Source organism: Amphibalanus amphitrite, unplaced genomic scaffold (genome assembly GCF_019059575.1).
Source record: "Amphibalanus amphitrite isolate SeventyFive unplaced genomic scaffold, NRLGWU_Aamphi_draft 001632F_arrow, whole genome shotgun sequence".
In the NCBI taxonomy this organism is placed as follows: Eukaryota; Metazoa; Arthropoda; class Thecostraca; order Balanomorpha; family Balanidae; genus Amphibalanus; species Amphibalanus amphitrite.
The window spans coordinates 79883-98052 of NW_024883125.1; the positions used below are offsets into that span (position 1 = coordinate 79883).

The 18170-nt window shown below is 47.4% G+C and overlaps 1 protein-coding gene across 1 annotated transcript; it reads left to right on the forward strand.

Moving 5' to 3' along the window:
- Positions 1-489: 489 nt before the first annotated feature.
- Positions 490-2946, forward strand: LOC122374272 (uncharacterized protein KIAA0754-like). The gene is made up of 3 exons (XM_043352915.1): positions 490-855; positions 1033-1527; positions 1714-2946. Exons 1-3 carry the CDS (start codon positions 490-492, stop codon positions 2944-2946), a joined length of 2094 nt encoding a protein of 697 aa, XP_043208850.1.
- The last annotated feature ends 15224 nt before the right edge of the window (positions 2947-18170 follow it).

Below are 18170 nucleotides of genomic sequence, written 5' to 3' on the forward strand. Positions count from 1 at the left end.
ATAACATGTGTAAAAAAGGTGCTTGATAAGGTGTGCCAAAAACAGTGGCGCGAAACATCACCTTTTTTTAGATATTAGCGAAAAACTGCAGTCCCCTAGCAGGGCGCGGCTAGAAGCATGATCAACATGTTTTACAAAAGATGAAATAAATACGTGCATATTGTTGTATTATGGTCCAACCCCCGCACGGCTGCTGGCCGCGCCTGCGCGCGCCCCTGCCGCCGCCACCGCTGGCCGCCCCGGCTCCGTGCCTGTGAGCGCCTCTGCCGCCGCCAGCTGACTGTGCGCGCCGAGCGGCAGAGCTGGCGCGGGCGACTAGGCGCGGCGCTCGCCATACTTGTTTACTTTTTGGACACTCTTTCGGCCTGAACGTATCGCAGTAAATAAATCGCGTTTTTCATTGATCGTGTGCTCTTTCACTCAAACGAACCAAAACATAACATGGCGCGGTCGATTTTGTAATTACGTGACTGAGCAGCTTACAGCGCGATGAAGAAAATTTTGATTCAAGAACTGACGGCGCTGCTGGAGAGGCAGGCGGAGAGAGCCGCCGAGGCCGACAAGCGCCTGGAGCGTTTGGAGAGGCTGCTGTACAGAGAGCCCTCCGCGGGGACCGGGACGGGCACGACGGCCGGAGTGTCAGAGTCGGGGGCTGAGCGAGGCGCTGAGGGATCCGTTGGACCAGCTGCCGCCGCCCGCCGGACTGTCTGCCTGCCGGCGTCGGCGACTCCGGCCCCGCACCTGAAGTCGGCCTCGACGTACAAAGCCCGTGTCGAGTGCAGTGTGCGCGACAGTGAGACAGGAGCGGTGAGCAGGCTGGAGGACTCTGAGCCGACGCTCAGACACGCCGTGACAGTGAGGGAAACGTGGAGTGCCCATGTCACGTGCCAAGACCTCTGCGGCACCAAGGGACATTTCGTGGCCCACCTGCCGGCCTACAAGAGGGACCGAAGGCGGCCGAGTGTCGCCCATGCCGCCGCCGAAACATCTCGTCAGTTTCTTGAGCGTTGCCCTACCTGTGGTCGTCGCCAGCACGCCGGCGGAGACACGTGTCGCGCCGCTGGCGCCATCTGTCGTGCGTGTGGCGAACCAGGACATTTTGAGGTGGTGTGCCACCAGAGGGCCAGCACCACAGCGGTGGTGCCATCTGCAGTGACAACAGTACGCGACTCTCCGGGGGTGGCGCTAGTAGCGGTAGCCGCCGGCACCGCCGTGTCACCGCCGCCGGCGGACACGGGCCCAGCCGGGCACACTGCGCTGCAGCCCACGGGGCTGAGTGACGCTGCTGACGTCCACGGAGCCTCGCCGCCGCCGGCGGGGGGCTGGCCAACGCAGACAACGGACAGCAATGAAGCCCCGGACAACGCCGTGTCACCGCCGCCGGCGGACACGGGCCGAATCGGATGTGCTGCGGAGCAGCCCACAGAGCCGGACGGAGCTACGGGCGCCTACGGAGCCTCGCCGCCGCCGGCGGGAGGCATTCCAACGTGCAGCACGGACGGAGTGTACGGAGCCTCGCCGCCGCCGGCGGGAGGCCAATCGGTTGCCACCGGCGCCGCCGTGTCGGTGCCGCCGGCAGACACGGGCCGAGGAGCCGGCCGTACCGCGGCGCAGCCCACCGAGCCGGCTGGCGCGCGCGGAGCCTGCCCGCCGCCGGCGGGAGGCTGGCCAGCACAGACCATGGAGGCAGCCCCCGGCGTGTCACCGCCGCAGGCGGACACGGACCGAGCTGGATGTACCACGGCGCAGCCTACAGAGCCGGCTGACGCCCACGGAGCTTCGTCGTCGCCGACGGGAAGCCTTCCAACGCGGACCAGCCATGGAAACGAAGCCGCTGGTGACGCCGTGTTGCCGCCGCCGGCGGACACGGGCCAACCCGGGGCCACTGCGGTGCAGCCTGCAGGCCCGGATGCAGCGGCTGTAGCTTACGGAGCCTCGTCGCCGCCGGCGGGAGGCCTACAAACACTGAGCACGGGCCGATGTGCAGCTGCCGGCCCCGCCGTGTCACCGCCGCCGGCGGACACTGGCCAGATTGGGTGCACCGCAGCGCAGTCTACCAGGCCGGCTGCCGCCTACGGAGCCTCGCCGCCGCCGGCGGGAGGCCTACCCACGCGGACCAGGGACGGAGGTACAGTCGCCGGCTACGCCGTGTCGCCGCTGCCGGGGGACACCAGCCAAGCCGACTGTTGTGCGGCACAACCCATCGAGCTGAGTAAGACTACTGACGTCTACGGAGCCTCGCCGCCGCCGGCGGGAGGCATGCCAACTCGAAGCACGGATGGAGGCCCAGCCGCCAGCACCGCCGAGTCGCCGCCGCCGGCGGGCACCGGCCAAGCCGGCTGTAGTCATGCGGCGCAGCCTACCGAGCTGGCTGACGCCTACGGAGCCTCGCCGCCGCTGGCGGGAGGCCTGCCAGTACGGAGTGGGGACGGAGACCCGCCCGAACAAATGGTAGCGGCTCACGCCGCCGCGCAGCTCCTCCATACGCCGCAGGGATGCGTGTCCGCCGGTGACAAGTCCGACCGGCGCGGTGACACGAACCTCGGTGACACCACCCTCCACTCGGTCGAGGTGGTGGATGACCTGCTCAGTCCGACCGTCGATGACGAGGTGTGGGAGGACGCTGAGGACCCGCTTCACGCAGCTGCCGTCGCAGCTATGCTCGCTGAGCGGGATACGGAGTGCGACTCGCGTCTGCCGCCGCTCGTGGCCCCGAGTCCAGGGGTGACCAGAGCCGCCGCTGACCGCGACCCGTGGCCGCCACCGACACCGGAGCGACGCCTGCCGCGGACCTCCCCGTGCGACGGCGGGCGCGTCCGCTGCAAGAAGCGCCCGAGACGCCGCGGAAGAGAGCGCAGGCGCCGCCGTCTGCACCGCGCTGCGGTGGCCTTGTGCGCCCGGACCCCGGAGGGTCCGCTGTGGCGCCTTGGAGTGAAGACGATGTGATCGTCTTGGGGGGGAGGTGTTGTATTATGGTCCAACCCCCGCACGGCTGCTGGCCGCGCCTGCGCGCGCCCCTGCCGCCGCCACCGCTGGCCGCCCCGGCTCCGTGCCTGTGAGCGCCTCTGCCGCCGCCAGCTGACTGTGCGCGCCGAGCGGCAGAGCTGGCGCGGGCGACTAGGCGCGGCGCTCGCCATACTTGTTTACTTTTTGGACACTCTTTCGGCCTGAACGTATCGCAGTAAATAAATCGCGTTTTTCATTGATCGTGTGCTCTTTCACTCAAACGAACCAAAACATAACACATATATCTCGCATACTTAACCGCTATTCAATCCTTTCACGTGGATAATATGTGCATGCCTACATCGAAATACTTGAGCGATTACATTCCTTCCTTTCCATTATAGGAGTACCGAAATGTGAATCGTCGGAAACATGCATCAGTATTACCACATCGTCACGTGCTGAAGCCGAAAAACTCAAAATTACTTGGAAAAGCTGATTGTCGATCCAAACTTTTGGGTTGGACGAGTCGCTTCGTTTTTTCGCTTTTTCGCTTTTTAGAGTCGCTTTTTCGCTTTTTAGAGTCGTTTTTTCGATTTTTCGCGTCGCTTTTTCGAGTTGCTGATTTCGTTTTTTCGGTTTCGCTGCCGTGGAGCTACACCAATGTTACCAAGTGAAGCTGATCGTCTACTGAAGCCGAAAAAGCGAAAAAAACGAAACGAAAAACCGAAAAAGTGTGCCGTGGAGCCTGTACTTTAGACCAAAAGCCCCAATAAAGGAAAAGTGTTAGGACCTTTACTCGTACGGGACATAACACCCAAGTCTTCACTCTTGCCCTTATACCCACAAAAAAATGATTATAATAAATCAAAACCAATATGAGATAGAACAAAGACAGGGTACAAGAAACAGAATACCGTATTACGCCATCGACAGAAGTTTCATCGATATTTTCGCTCTACTTCTCAGCCCAAAAAGCGATCAGTGTCATTCAGCCCGAAACCCAGATCGCATACCCAAACATGTAGTAACGGTAATCAGTAAGCAGCTTTCGTCGCCGCTCGTCGTTACAAGTTTCTGACATGCCGAATAACGTAATGAATACAAATGAGACGTCGGGAGGTCGTCAGCTCCATAGACTCCCACTGTGCACCTCAGGGAGACAGGAGCGGCTTAGAGTGGTCTATAAATAGCGCAGGAGTCGGAGACGGAGTCAATCGGAGTCGACAGTTCTACCCGTAGTCAGAATCGAAGTCGTTGAAAATCCATCGACTCGGCAGCCCCGCGCAGGAGTAGGAATACAGGTTATCAGTCTCTTCTGGATGAACCTCTGACCTCGTGTGAAACTAAGGACGGCACCTCTTGGTGAAAGGGACTCGGGCCCAGTGATTAACCCAGTGCCATGGGTGGAGAACCTACCCCGGCCACCCCGGCCATGGCCGGGGTAACTTTCAGCCGACCCCGGCGCGGCCGGGGTAACTTTTTCCACTTTTGTAAATCCTAAAAGCTGTCTCCACACGAAAAAAACTGCCATCTATAAAAGTGTCTCTCATTATTCTTATCTACCTTGAAAAGTTTTTGAAAATTTACTTTATTTTCATTTTGGAGCTTCTATGTTTTTAAGTCTTTTCATCGCGGAGCCCGACATGTTTCATCAAACAGAAGTAAATCATATTTAAGGGCCGTTATCGTAAGATGGCACTGTAATAACATCACAAGACAGGACGAGGGTAATATGTATCAGTGAGATAGAAGGACGAGCTGCTGGGGCTCAAGACTCCCCCAACTTAAAGGTAGTGTGCCACCTTTGAAAGATTTCCCATTTTATTTTTCCTAGGATAAGAAGCTTCTGTTTTTACCTAATATCGCAAAAAAAAATCAAAAATGGGCCTGGAATAGTGCCTTTTTCGCCTAAAAGTTTTTCGGTTTTTAGATATGTATAACAACTGTAGTGGGCTCACCTGCAAACAGGCGTCGGGCAACAATCGCGAATGCGGCGCACTTGTGACAATAAGCAAAGGTCATTATAGTGTTACGACCATACGACGTACGGGAATGAGTTATCAGCTGTCTAATCGTAGACAACACAATGTCGAGCCTTAAACTGTAAGCCCGTATTGGTATTGTTTCTTTTATTTGGCTGTCGAACATTATTTATGGTTTGAAATATGATTTTATGTAAAATAATTGATATGAAAAAGCCGTCTTATAAGTTATGACCCCATTTCACCACACGCAAGTGGCAGAAATGACAATGATCAGCTGACGCATTTTTCTTGGCCGAAGTCAGAGCGCGCGGCCCGACGCACCACGCGTATTTGGAAATTCCGACCTCGACGAGCATCAGAAGCCACCTAACAGGCGTGTTCGAAACCGCAGGAGATGATGATGAACGGGTTTATCGAAACATGATTGGATGAGCATATCGGTAATAGCGATTTCAGTGTGTGCATTTATTGTTCATAGTGGTGTGAAATGTGGTTGGGGTACGACCGACAACCCGTCGGGGCGAATTTCGCACTGGGGTACTCAAAATTTGAAGAATTTAAGACGTTTCCATGAGTTTTGAAGGTATGGATAAGTTCTAAAAATCCGGTTCTCCTTATCTGGGCCATTAACTCCATACGGTCCAAGAAAGCTGGCACACTACCTTTAACCCGCGCCAGGGTGGTGGCCTAATCGTAACACGTTGAGTCGAGAGGTGGGCTTTTCACACTCCTTCTAACTCGGCTACTGGGCTACGAGGCGAGAAGCGGAACGACGTTTGAAAGAACGACAAACGTGACCAGATAAATCTGGTCATGTTTTAGGGAAGCTCAATAATAAAATCACCATAGATCATCAAAAGCCAAATTTCTCTGATTTTAGCGTTCTCCGACAACTTTTCTCACAGTTCATGAACATAACGGAGCTTAAACACTGCAAACAAAACATTCGATTACTCGTTTAAGGCTCGGTCGCGAATAATATTTCAGGTGCGAGCTCAAATCAATAAGAGGGTCAAAACGGTCAAATTTGACATTTTGTTTTGTGTGGGAAGGTTGCAACTTCCACAGAATAAGATTTGCAAAGGACATGATGGATTTTTAGCACGATCATCCATCAAATTTGACCTGATTACCTGACCTAGCACTAGGTGACATGCGTCCGAAATTTTAAGGCGTGTTGCAAAATTGTTGTTACAATTACGAAATCTTCCGCACCTGCGTGCAGCAGTTTTCAATAAAAACGTACGCAGACATCCATTATTCTATGCCACAGAATAGGGGTTTGTTGATAACCGTTGACAAATATTTGAGCATCATCGTCTTTCTGACTTTCGGTCGCCGGCCGGGGTAACTTTTTCAAACATTCTCCACCCGTGCCCAGTGCTGAAGGCCCAGCGGAGGAGGGCAGGGTGAAAAGGTCTCGAGATAATGGCTTCAGAGGATAGAGAAACGGAGCGAATAAACTGGGCGAAATATTGGGCGACATCACTGTAAAATTTCGAATTTAAGTTGCCCAATGGATTTAAGAACCTAAAATGGATCTATAATACACACATGTAGGTATCGAGGATGATACGTAAGACATTTCCTAACTAATTAAGAGCTTTATGTATCCTGTAGGCTAGAAGGGCATGCTGACCACTGGTCACGTTGCCATATCCATGCGAAATGAATCCCACTTACCGCTCGTGCTCAGCACAGCGTCAACGTCTCACAAGTGTCGCTCAGGTTTCAGGTGACACAGTGTGTGCAAAATGAAAGCTACGATGTGTTTCAGTCACTGCATGTCGAGACGGTAAGTAAAGTCAAACTTTGTTGAGCAAACTTCCTCGACCGCGAAACTCGGAGAATTCTAATGAGGCAAATGTAAATGGCACCAAGATTACTTTACTACTCAGGTTGGTTCACTAGGGAAATAAAGGCGCCGTGGTGACGTCACGGATTTGGTAGCAATCTGGTAGCAATTTTTGCAGACATCAATGGCGCACGTGTTGTTTGATCGTCGCCAATACTATTTTACTGCACTATTTTGTTATTTCACTGCAATGTATTGTACATTACATTTGAAAATTAAAAATAAAGAAATATTCGTAACCCAGCAAGTCAGTTATTCTTTGAGGCAGCACTCTGTCAGCATTGAGCCTCCAGAATGTGTTATTTGATAGACTTTCCCACATTTTCTACTCTTGTGGAAAACTTTCTTAGTCATCAAAAATGTATGCACATATGAATAATTAGAACTTCATTTTCAAAGTTTTATAGAAAGAAGATTTCACATTACATTATCATAAGGCTACCTGTCCATTTCGTCCAACCAATTAAATATTCATCCAGCAGAAGGCAGGTACCTCTGAGAAGGTACTGATATCTCTTATCTACTGTATATACACCAATATTTCAGGAAAATGACAGAGACTGAGAAGCTATTAAAACTTCAGCGTATGAAAGGGATGTTATGGCTTATGCACATTGAAAAACATCAGATAATGCTTTTGAACCATCTCATTCACCAGCACACATCAATCCGGCTCCTGGCTTCTGTCAAGGAAACATTCCAAAATAATGCATTATTTTATTTCATTGACCACCTTGCAAAAGACAAACAGCAAACACATCACCACCAAAAACAAAAATAGTCAACAGGTAGGTACCAGCTGATCTAGCCGTGCTGTGTCATGTGCCTTTGAAAAACTTGAGCAGTCAGGGTTGAATAAACACCCCAAACTTAGCCATTCATGCATGAACAAGTGCAAATTCTGGTCGAGCATTTAAATAGAAATGAAACTAACAGCATTGTAGGTTACAATTATAAAAAAGACAATTACAAAAAAAACAGCAGAGCTTACTCTACAAGGCATAACCATTAATTTTATAACTGACATCCAAATTCGCATCTCTGAAGTTAAACCCACCTACCAGCCACCTGCACATTTCTGCGCACATGTGCTGCGCAGTGTGCACAGTCACTACACATTACACAATTATGAGAATTAAAATAGTTTTAAACAATCAAACAAGTCAGGACTGGTATGCAGATTCACGAGTTCTCTCAACATCTTCAATTACCAACAATCAAGAGCACCTTGTGATCTCAGTAACTCCGCAGATCCATCTTCTGTTTTCCATTTTCAGTTTTTAATTGAAATATAAGTTCCATCTGGGAGACACATGTTGCACCATTATGTTTAAACAATTATGATGCTTGAACTTTTGATTTTTCATGTGAACTTCACTTCAAAAGTTGATTCAATTTTTAAAGTTGATATAGGTAATTTGTATAATGCTACGATCACGGCGCACCAAATCACAGATAACTTGAAAATAACCAAGCAAAAGCCACATTCTTCAGCAAACTATGAGAGCTATCTGATCCATGCTGCGTTGAAATAATTGAAAATCGCCAAAATCAGTCGAAATATGACAATTAAATTAATATAAACTTCACAAAACTCTGATTTGTGAGGCAATGCGCAACAGAAATGCGAGGGAATATGGTAGTAATCTGGTATCAATTATGAAGGATTTCCCCTGTAGCTGATAAAAATCACAAGAAACAATTTTTTTAACGCAGAGGAAATCCTTCATTATGAGTTGCAAGGACCATTTGATAGGCCCATTTTAGTCAAATATAGGCCGATTTTTTCGATTTCAACCCCATTTATCGTAATGAGACGAATCCATTGGCTTAGTGGTACGTCTTTTGAACACATGTAGGCCTTAGATTTCTCCTTAGCCCGCCTGAAACACACCATGCTTTGCATGCATTTCTATGGGTGAAGGAAAATTCATGCGCCGTGATGACGTCACGGTAAAGGAATTCTGAAGCTCGTGAACGGGGGCTGAATGGCACAGTACGCAGCAGTGTGCATTGTGCAGTAATCCCGGAAAGCGGAGAGAAAGAGAGGGAGGTTTGGAAAAAGGGAGGAAGGGGAGAGATAAAAGGGATGAGGAGAGTGGGGGATGAGAACTATCAGAGTAAAAACCTCTATCTTTAGGTTTCATCTGAAGCCAAAGCTAATCATTTTGAGAGAACAAGTCCAGACATGGCTACATTGTTATCCTCGAGTCGAGACTACGCGCTGTCCCTGCACATTTCCATGCGCAGAGAGATCGTGAACGAAACCAGGCCCAAATTGCAAATGGTATTGTCTATGTCGAGTCAACAAGACTTCATGTCAATATCCCACTCCATATAGGCGAAAACTGCTTGGAACATGCAGAAATTATCCTGAACTTCTAAACGCTTATCATGGAAGTTATCCCACAGGAAACAGCGATATGGGGACTGGACCAGCCAGAGCCATCGCCGACGATGAGGCCCTTGAGCTAGCGCCACATAGCGAGTAAAAGAGAAAGTAGCAGTACATCATACGCGATTGCAGAGGACGCCACCATACTAGTAAACCCAAATGCAAGATTACTGTGCCCGAATGTGCAGCGTCTGTCTACTCATTCTTTCTTATGGACTCACTTTCCAGACTCCCGGTAGTGAGAGGCCGGGTTCGAATCACTGCGGCGCTCGGTAAATAAGACGGGGAAGGTCTGTGGTTGGTCGGAGCACCAAGCAGCAGCAGCCAGCTGAAGCTTTTGAATGGGACAGCCGACAGGCCGCGTCCGGCTACCTACGTGGGTGCGCTTAGCTCTGGCCTCTGACAGTGTTGATGCTTTTATGATCATTGATGATGACCATTTTTTTTAATCATTATCTTTTACTATCATTCTCTGATAAAAAAAAATCATATTAACCCTATTAGTGGCAGGGGGGGGGGGGGGTTGTTTTTATCCACCCCTCAGGTTTTTCGGGAATATCTCCGAAACCGCTGAAGCTACGATGCTGAAATTTTCTGACTTTTCCTAAAACTAAATTGGGCACATTCCCTGAAAATTTCAAGTTCATAACTTTACCAGGGGCGGCTCCAGAGCACTGGGAATTGGGGGTCCTATTCGTGAAGCGAGTCATTTGGGCGAAGATCACGATGCTGCACCAGTTTTACGAACAGTGAATGAAAGGTATCATGTGATAACATATACAAAGTTATTGTGCATCCTCTTTTGACACGTTTTTGCTATAATAGGCGGATCCAGGCGTCCAAAAAGGGGGGTTATTTTTTACCTCCCAACATAGGTGCCCTGACACCGCCTATGCATGACCAATACAATTTTAGTCGTTCTCTCATAAGAAAATTGTAACATAACAAGACCATTGCCACCCTTTTTAGAAACAGTACCAACAAAAACCTTATTTACTATACTTTTTGTGTACCCCCAATCTCAATGATCTGTATCCGCCTATGATTTTTGAAAATGCATATTTTTAGGATCCATGTGAATTCCTGGTTCATTCTCTATCGATCGGCAAAAGTTGCGTTAAGATTGGTTCAGAAACCTGGCCGTGATAAACAGTCTAAAATGTATCTGCAATTTGCCCGTTTTTACCCCCCTCTACCCCCTATTGACATTTTTTAATTTTTTTTTTAGAAATGTAGATCTTGTTGAGCCAAATCGAATGCCGTTTGAATTTTGAAAATCGGTCGGTTAGATCTCGAGATATCAAGGGGGGGGGGTCGTAAACAGCCCCCCCCCTGCCACTAATGTGGGGTAGCCAGGAGCCTGCCACTACATAATAGGGTTAACACTATAAGGTATTATGTGTCAGATAACACCGTTCCGTCTTTCCGATCCTCAGGACAGCCAATCCTTCTCCTCTACGCGCATCAGATCCTCAACCCCCTGCTCCGGGCTGGACGGACGACTTTACCCCATGCGGGAAGCTCCACTGGGAGCAAGCCCGTACCCGGGTGCAGTGAGGATCAGTGGACTGGGTGGCCTGTGCAATTGGATGGGCTCAGACAGTCCAGATGACTCACCAGACTCACTAGGGTGCCCGCCCAGACCAATGTCTCCCTCTAATTCCTATCGTCCTCCCGGCTCTTAAATGGTCTCGTCAGACGGGAAAAGCCTGCCCAACAAAACAAAAAAGATGTGTCAGATAGTCCCATCTTCACGGTTCTGGTTCAGTGAAAGTATCGAGGATAGAAAAAGTATCTGGGAACGCTGATGAGCCGCATAGAGAATGGCCATGTTTGGGAGCTCCAAGGCATGACAAATCAGAGACCTTCATAAAAACGTTCAATGTTCTCAATGTTCACTCACAATTCACAGCACGCTCACAATTTCATAAGCACGTCTCTATCCCACCATACACATACGTCATACTCACAGCCACATACTCTCTTCCCCTCCTCACACTCCCCTCCCATATACCTACATACAACCATCACTCCCGCATGCATACCTCACCGTTATTCCCTCCCGTTACCTCTCAATCAGTGTGTACTCAGCGTCATTACAGGCAACTCACGTTGACGCACAGACGTGCATTACTTCCAGCAGCCGCCTGCTCCATCCTGATCCCCCCTCGCCCCCCCCCCTGCGTCGATGCCGATGCTCGGTCCGTCGTCAGCGCGAGCCCGACGGCGCGAGACTCTCCGGGCAGTATCGCCCCGGCCGCGGTCACGCACACACCCGCGACGATACCGACGGAGGCGGATTGGAGAGGAGACCGGCGGCAGATTTGGGGGACGCGGCTGGGCGGAGAACGGAGGAGAAGGAAGGCACGTGTAGAGTGACGAGGTAGGTGGGACTGGGAGTGGAGGATGTCTTAACTCTGAACTGCACGTTCCGAATGTCGACCAAACGTGTCTTTTTCAGACGTGCGAAAATGTTCCAGGGAACTGTAGCCTGGTAGGTACTTGAATTTATTTTACATGATAAGTTGCAAAGCTCGTTATAAAAAAAAAAGAAAAAAAAAAGTTTTCCTTCACAATAAAAACAAATAGCAATGTCAAACAACACGTCAATACTAAAAAAGTTAATAGCCGTTTTCATGAGGTGTTACCTGGCGAATGCACCTAAGTTTACCAAATCTGCACCAAACTCTTTTACAGCAAATATCTATTCTTCATATAATCAATTTATTTCACTGTTTTAATAAAAAATAATGTCTGATCATTTGACAAAGCATGCATATAAGCAATAAGTGCAACCCCAGCTGATAGTTACAAAGAAACACAACGAATCTAAATTGACCAAATTGGACCTAATGTGCAACAAATGTGTACCAGATAGCCGTCGTGTAAACGGCTAATATACAAATGTAAAACAAAGCCTTTAGTTGACCCATACCAGTTGTCAGTAGCCGTTTTCACGACGGCCATCTGGTACACATTTGGTGCACATCTGGTACAGATTAGGTGCAGATTTGGTCAAATCAGGTTCAGTGTGTCTCTTAGCAGCTATCAGCTAGGGTTGCACTAATTGCTTATATGCCTGCTTTGTCATATTATCAAAGAGCATCATCGATTAAAACACTGAAATAAATTCATAAAATGAAGATATTTGCTGTAAAAGAAATTATGTGCAGATTTGGTCAAATCAGGTGCATTCGCCGGATAGCCCGTCGTGAAAACGGCTACTATAAACCATAATGCATGCACTTTATATAAAAATAACGCTTCTTCTGTCCCCACTCCATATCTACAGGGTGCGCCATAAAGATTTACCCATCAAAAAATGCACTGTATTTCCAAACGAGTTGACATAGGTAAGCCATTTTTTGCACACAAGTCACGAGACTATCTCCGAACAGGCTAGTCTGGCCGATTTCAGATGTGTTCGCCTTTTGCCTTGATCACACGTCTGAGACGCGAGGGCACTTCAGCGCACGTCCGCCGCACGGTCTCCTCGCTGATCCCCCTCCACGCTCTGAGGAGGTCGCGTCGCAGGTCGACCAAGCTGCTGTGGGGCACGTGGCAAGCCTGGCTCTCTAAGATAGACCAGATGGAAAAGTCCATGGGGTTCAAGTCTGGGCTGGACGGAGGCCAACAGTCCTTGGACCAGAACGCGCTCATGTTCTGCCGGCACCAGCTCTGGGTGTTGGCCGCTGTGTGGGCCGGCGCACCGTCTTGAGTGAAGACATACTGGTCGCCGTACCTCTCCTTCAGCCAAGGGAGCACTTCCCTCTCCAGCATCTGCACGTAGATGGCGCTGTTGACTTTGACTCCAGGTTCCACGAAGACCAGAGGAGATTTGGAGCCGTCAGAGCCAACAGCAGCCCAAACCATCATGCTTTCTGGTTTCTGTCTTCGAAAATGATACTTTTTTGTTGCAGGTATGTCTTCGGTACTTTTGGCGTATACCCGGTCGTTTTGGTTGTTGGATACTGACTCTACGTTGAAAATCTTCTCATCCGACCAGATAAAGGCCTTTTGACCGGCGGACTTCATCTCTTCCAACATTGTTGTTGCCCTGCTCAGTCGCTTTTTCTTGGAACTTTCTGAAATCATGTGCCGCTTTGACATCTTGTAGGCCTTCATTCTTAGCCTCCCTTTCACGAGTCTCCTCAAAGACGTTGGTGAGATATGCATCTCTTTTGACATCTCCCTCAAACACCTCCTTGGATTTCTGACTATTCTCTTCTTTACGGCCTCGGTGATACTTGAAGTTAGTACAGATCGTTTTCTGCCTGGAATTGGTCTGTCAGATGTTGCGCCATTCTCATTGTACCGTTTCATTACATTGTAAATGGTTTTACGGCACGCACCGCACCGACCTCTTTTGCAACGACCCGGTCAGTGAAGCCGGCATTTTTTAGTGCAACGATTTTGTCACGTCTGCTTGTCCGGGCCATGGTGCATAAACTGTGTCATTCACCTAAAAAATAATTTGTTTTACATAAAAGTCACGTGTTTGCCTCGCGCATGCGCAATTTTCGGACCTCTATGTCTAAAAATAAAGTTTTGGCGAACAAGTTTGTAATGGGTAAATCTTTATGGCGCACCCTGTACTCAGCCCTTTCAGAGCATCCAATGATAGCTCCGAACAGCATTATTAGCCAAATGTTAGAAATAAGGCTCTAAGACCAGTTGCTTCAATTTCGTTTCTTATTTATACCAGCCCATTCCTTCGTAATATGAGCTGCATTTCTCATGTCGGATTCTGCATGTCGCCTGGGCCAATCTCAATGACTAGATGAAAAACTGTGATAAACGACACGGAAAGGCTAAGTCATGTATGTTTTTCCTGCAGATTACTAAATTGGTATGAAATAGAGATGTCAATCGGATACCAACTTTTTGGTATACCGATACCAAAACAATACCAACTTGGTATTTGGTATTTCAATCCTAATATGTTTGGTATTTTGTTGGTATTAAAAAACCCACTAATGCAAAAGAGGCTGATAAATTGGTAAAAAGTTGGCATTTTCCTCATTCTCCAAAGTTGGTTTGGTTTCGGTATATCCTCACTGCTTTGCTTGGTATTTGATTTGGTATCGGTATTCCGATTTTCTGTAATTGACATCATTAGTATGAAAAGTCATGTAAGCAGCAAAATAAGTAAGTTCAAAGTCTCACTGACCATTGGCCGACCTTGCCGAGGCCCGGTCACATGACAGTGGTAGCCCCCAATAGGTGTCCGTTGTCGCCGGTGTGTAATTCTCGTCAAATGCCGCAATACCTATCAGAAACGTTTTACGTCTGGGGAGGTTATGGTCCATCAGACAAATTTTCATAATTTTTGCGCATTAGTCGTGTAACAGAAATTAGAAATGTATGGTTGAATAATAACGTAACATTGAATTGTCTATCCACTTGAAAAGTCATTAAAACATTTCTAATCTATTTCCACCACCTGATAATCATCCATTTCAATTATCTCCTTCATTCTTCACGACCTTGAAATCATAATCATTTCCGTCGAAGCACCGACCACTCTCGATACGAAGAGTTTCCATTGTCTGACGTCTAATCACCCATACCTTTCCCTGTGGACTCCTCGCTCATTGCCGTTCCCCCGCGGGCCATTCTGATTACCGATCAGCTGATAGGAAATAACGGAAGGGTCATTACCGGCTTTGTTCGTAATGGAGAGCTGATAGGCATAATAGGATACACGGAGAGGACAGGTGTGCCCTGAATGGAAACAGTCGGGATTGTAGGGCAAAAGGGTAATAGATTACACCACCACCAAAGGGCATGACCAGTGTGACAGTGTCCACGACAGCATCATAGTGCTTCTAAGTTCGCCGGTGAAAAAGCTATCAATTTACAAGTATTTTTGATACATGAAATATGAAATCAATCACTCCACATGCGACTTTAGAAAAGCTCATCCCACAATAGAGAAGCACGACCTCGTTTTAGTTTAACCACTGAATGTAATGTATTTACGTTTTTAGCGCGGTAAGATGAATACAGCTAATGAGATATCTCCTCCGCGGGCCTCTGAGTAGACCTGGGCCTCGTTTCATAAAAGGAATTACTTACGGCGTTCCGTCAATTATGCCAGATTTGGCGTATTTGATGCCAATTCGGTTTCATAAAGCCGGAGACCGGAGTAATTCACGCCATCGAAAGTACGGAGCTTCATTTACGGCAAATGCTCGCTTCCGGACCAATTGATGCCATTTGGGTTTCATAAAACGACGTAATTAACGCCGAATATTTTATCAAGCTCTTGATATCAGTGGTGTAAACTACGCACAAAAATGCTGCGTGATTTTGAATTAATGTGAAGATTATGACTAGATAAGTGAAACTTTTTTAAATATAAAGGTACTGTATTATAGAAAGCCTTCGCAAACGCGTTTCGATTATATCATCTTCAGTGCTAGCTTCCCATAATACAAAAAGAAAATGGTACAAAAGTTCACAACACATCGCAAATACACACGCTGCAATTTTTTCTTCACAATATCACGGGTAGAATGTTTTTATATACTTCTGGAATGCAAGACCGCAAATCGCCCCTCCTAAGGTGTAAAAGCCCCCCTTATGGTTCGTACATGGCACACTTTGAATTAATGCCGACTCAAGAATTTTTCTGTGCGATCTCTTCAGACCTGATTTCACCGCACTGGCTTTATCCCACTTAGGTAGGTGACCCTCTGTTTCGGCATGTAACGTAATTGAGTTAGACAAATTATGATTTATCAAATCACGCTTGTGTTCAGTTACTCTGGTTTTAAGCCCTCTGTAAGTTTCACCGATATATACTTTTGGGCAGCCCCCACAAGGAATTTGGTAGACTACGCTGTTCGCCCTTCGCTGTCCTTCAGTTCCTCCCTTAATCATGTCACCTATTTTTGTTCCAGATTTTTCTATCAGCCTAACACCTGCTTGATTTAACCCTTTTGCTAAGGATTGCACTTGTTCAGAGTGTGGCACAACAATGACTCGTTTGCTTTTCTGTTGTCTTTCTTCATTTTGGTTCCTTGTATTTGCTTGTTCTTTCTTCTTTCTTATGCGTTTGGCACTGTTCTTGCATCTAATGAGAAAAGCTCTTGGGTATTTGAGCCGTTCAAATACCTCGAAAATGTGTTTGATCTCATCTGCGATGTACTCTTCGCTGCAAATACGGTATGCGCGCAGGAAAAAGCCAATGACGACCCCTGACTTTGTTCTCATGCTATGTGCAGAATAAAAATGAATATAATCCTCCTTACTTGTTGGCTTTCTATAGACCGCAAACTTTACACTAACATCTTCCCTGATAATCTTAACGTCTAAGAAGTTAAGTGTTTGGTCTCTTTCTTCTTCTAGTGTAAATTGAATGCTCCCATGTACTTGATTCAGCTCTTGTAGCTTCACGTTTAGATCCATTTCCTCTGGCGCAATGACCAAAATGTCATCCACATAACGATACCATTTTGTATCATTTCCCATCACCTTGCTGAATTCCTCCTCCTCTAACATTTCCATAAATAGGCACGCAGCAACTGCGCTGAGAGGTGAGCCCATGGCAAGCCCCTCGTTTTGTGCATATTCTTCTTTGTTGAAGATGAACGGATGAAAGTTGAGGCAGAGCTTTACTAAAGACAGATAATCCTCTTTTGGTAATGGTAATGAATCTTCAGTTAGGCCGTTCAGCGCTTTTTCAATCGCCTTTATAGCGCCGTCGATAGGGACGTTTGTAAATAGCGCCTTGACGTCAAAGCTCGCTAGTTTTTTCCCGTTAAATTGCGTTTGTTTTAACCGCTCAATGAGGTCCCCTGAATTCCTTAAGTGAGCGTCACTTAAGCTTCCCAGAGTCATTGTCAACGGTTTGGCTAGTATCTTAGCTAACCTATGGGGCGCACTTGCAATGCCTGACGTAATAGGGCGCATCGGTATGCCCTGTTTGTGAATCTTTGGGAGCCCTCTCATTTTAGGTGGCAAAGGATCTTGTTCCAATGTGTAAAGTAGTTGTTTTCCTTGTTCAGACTTTTTAAGAATTTTTCGAGCCTCTTTATTGAATTTTTCTCCTTCAGCTTTTGCATAACCTGTCTTTTTCTTTTCATAAAGACAGGTTATGCAAAAGCTGAAGGGAGGAACTGAAGGACAGCGAAGGGCGAACAGCGTAGTCTACCAAATTCCTTGTGGGGGCTGCCCAAAAGTATATATCGGTGAAACTTACAGAGGGCTTAAAACCAGAGTAACTGAACACAAGCGTGATTTGATAAATCATAATTTGTCTAACTCAATTACGTTACATGCCGAAACAGAGGGTCACCTACCTAAGTGGGATAAAGCCAGTGCGGTGAAATCAGGTCTGAAGAGATCGCACAGAAAAATTCTTGAGTCGGCATTAATTCAAAGTGTGCCATGTACGAACCATAAGGGGGGCTTTTACACCTTAGGAGGGGCGATTTGCGGTCTTGCATTCCAGAAGTATATAAAAACATTCTACCCGTGATATTGTGAAGAAAAAATTGCAGCGTGTGTATTTGCGATGTGTTGTGAACTTTTGTACCATTTTCTTTTTGTATTATGGGAAGCTAGCACTGAAGATGATATAATCGAAACGCGTTTGCGAAGGCTTTCTATAATACAGTACCTTTATATTTAAAAAAGTTTCACTTATCTAGTCATAATTGTCACAATGAACGTTCAACAATGTGAAGATTCGAAGTTAATTTTTAATATATTTTATAAGGTTGAGCCCGGTGAGGAAGAAAGAACAGCCAAAATGAGAAAAAGAAACTGCAAATCTTCTGTACCAGTCGCTTTTTTGTGGCCACTATCGGAATTTTGTTTATTCGCCGCGCCGCGCCACTTTCGTAGTTAGGCACTTCTGCTTAGCTGGCTTTCTGCTGTTTTAATATATTGTTTTAATAAAGGATGGTCATCAATATCAATTTTGTTTTTTCATACAAAATTTTTAAGATTTAAATTCAACATAATTGTTTTATAAATT

Bases quoted from the DNA above. Each gene is read 5' to 3' on its own strand.
- LOC122374272 (XM_043352915.1), top strand. From the start codon at position 490: ATGAAGAAAATTTTGATTCAAGAACTGACGGCGCTGCTGGAGAGGCAG. The intron at 856-1,032 runs GTGAGGGAAACG...GGTCGTCGCCAG, and splicing joins CGCTCAGACACGCCGTGACA to CACGCCGGCGGAGACACGTG. The intron at 1,528-1,713 runs GCGGGAGGCCAA...TCACCGCCGCAG, and splicing joins ACGGAGCCTCGCCGCCGCCG to GCGGACACGGACCGAGCTGG.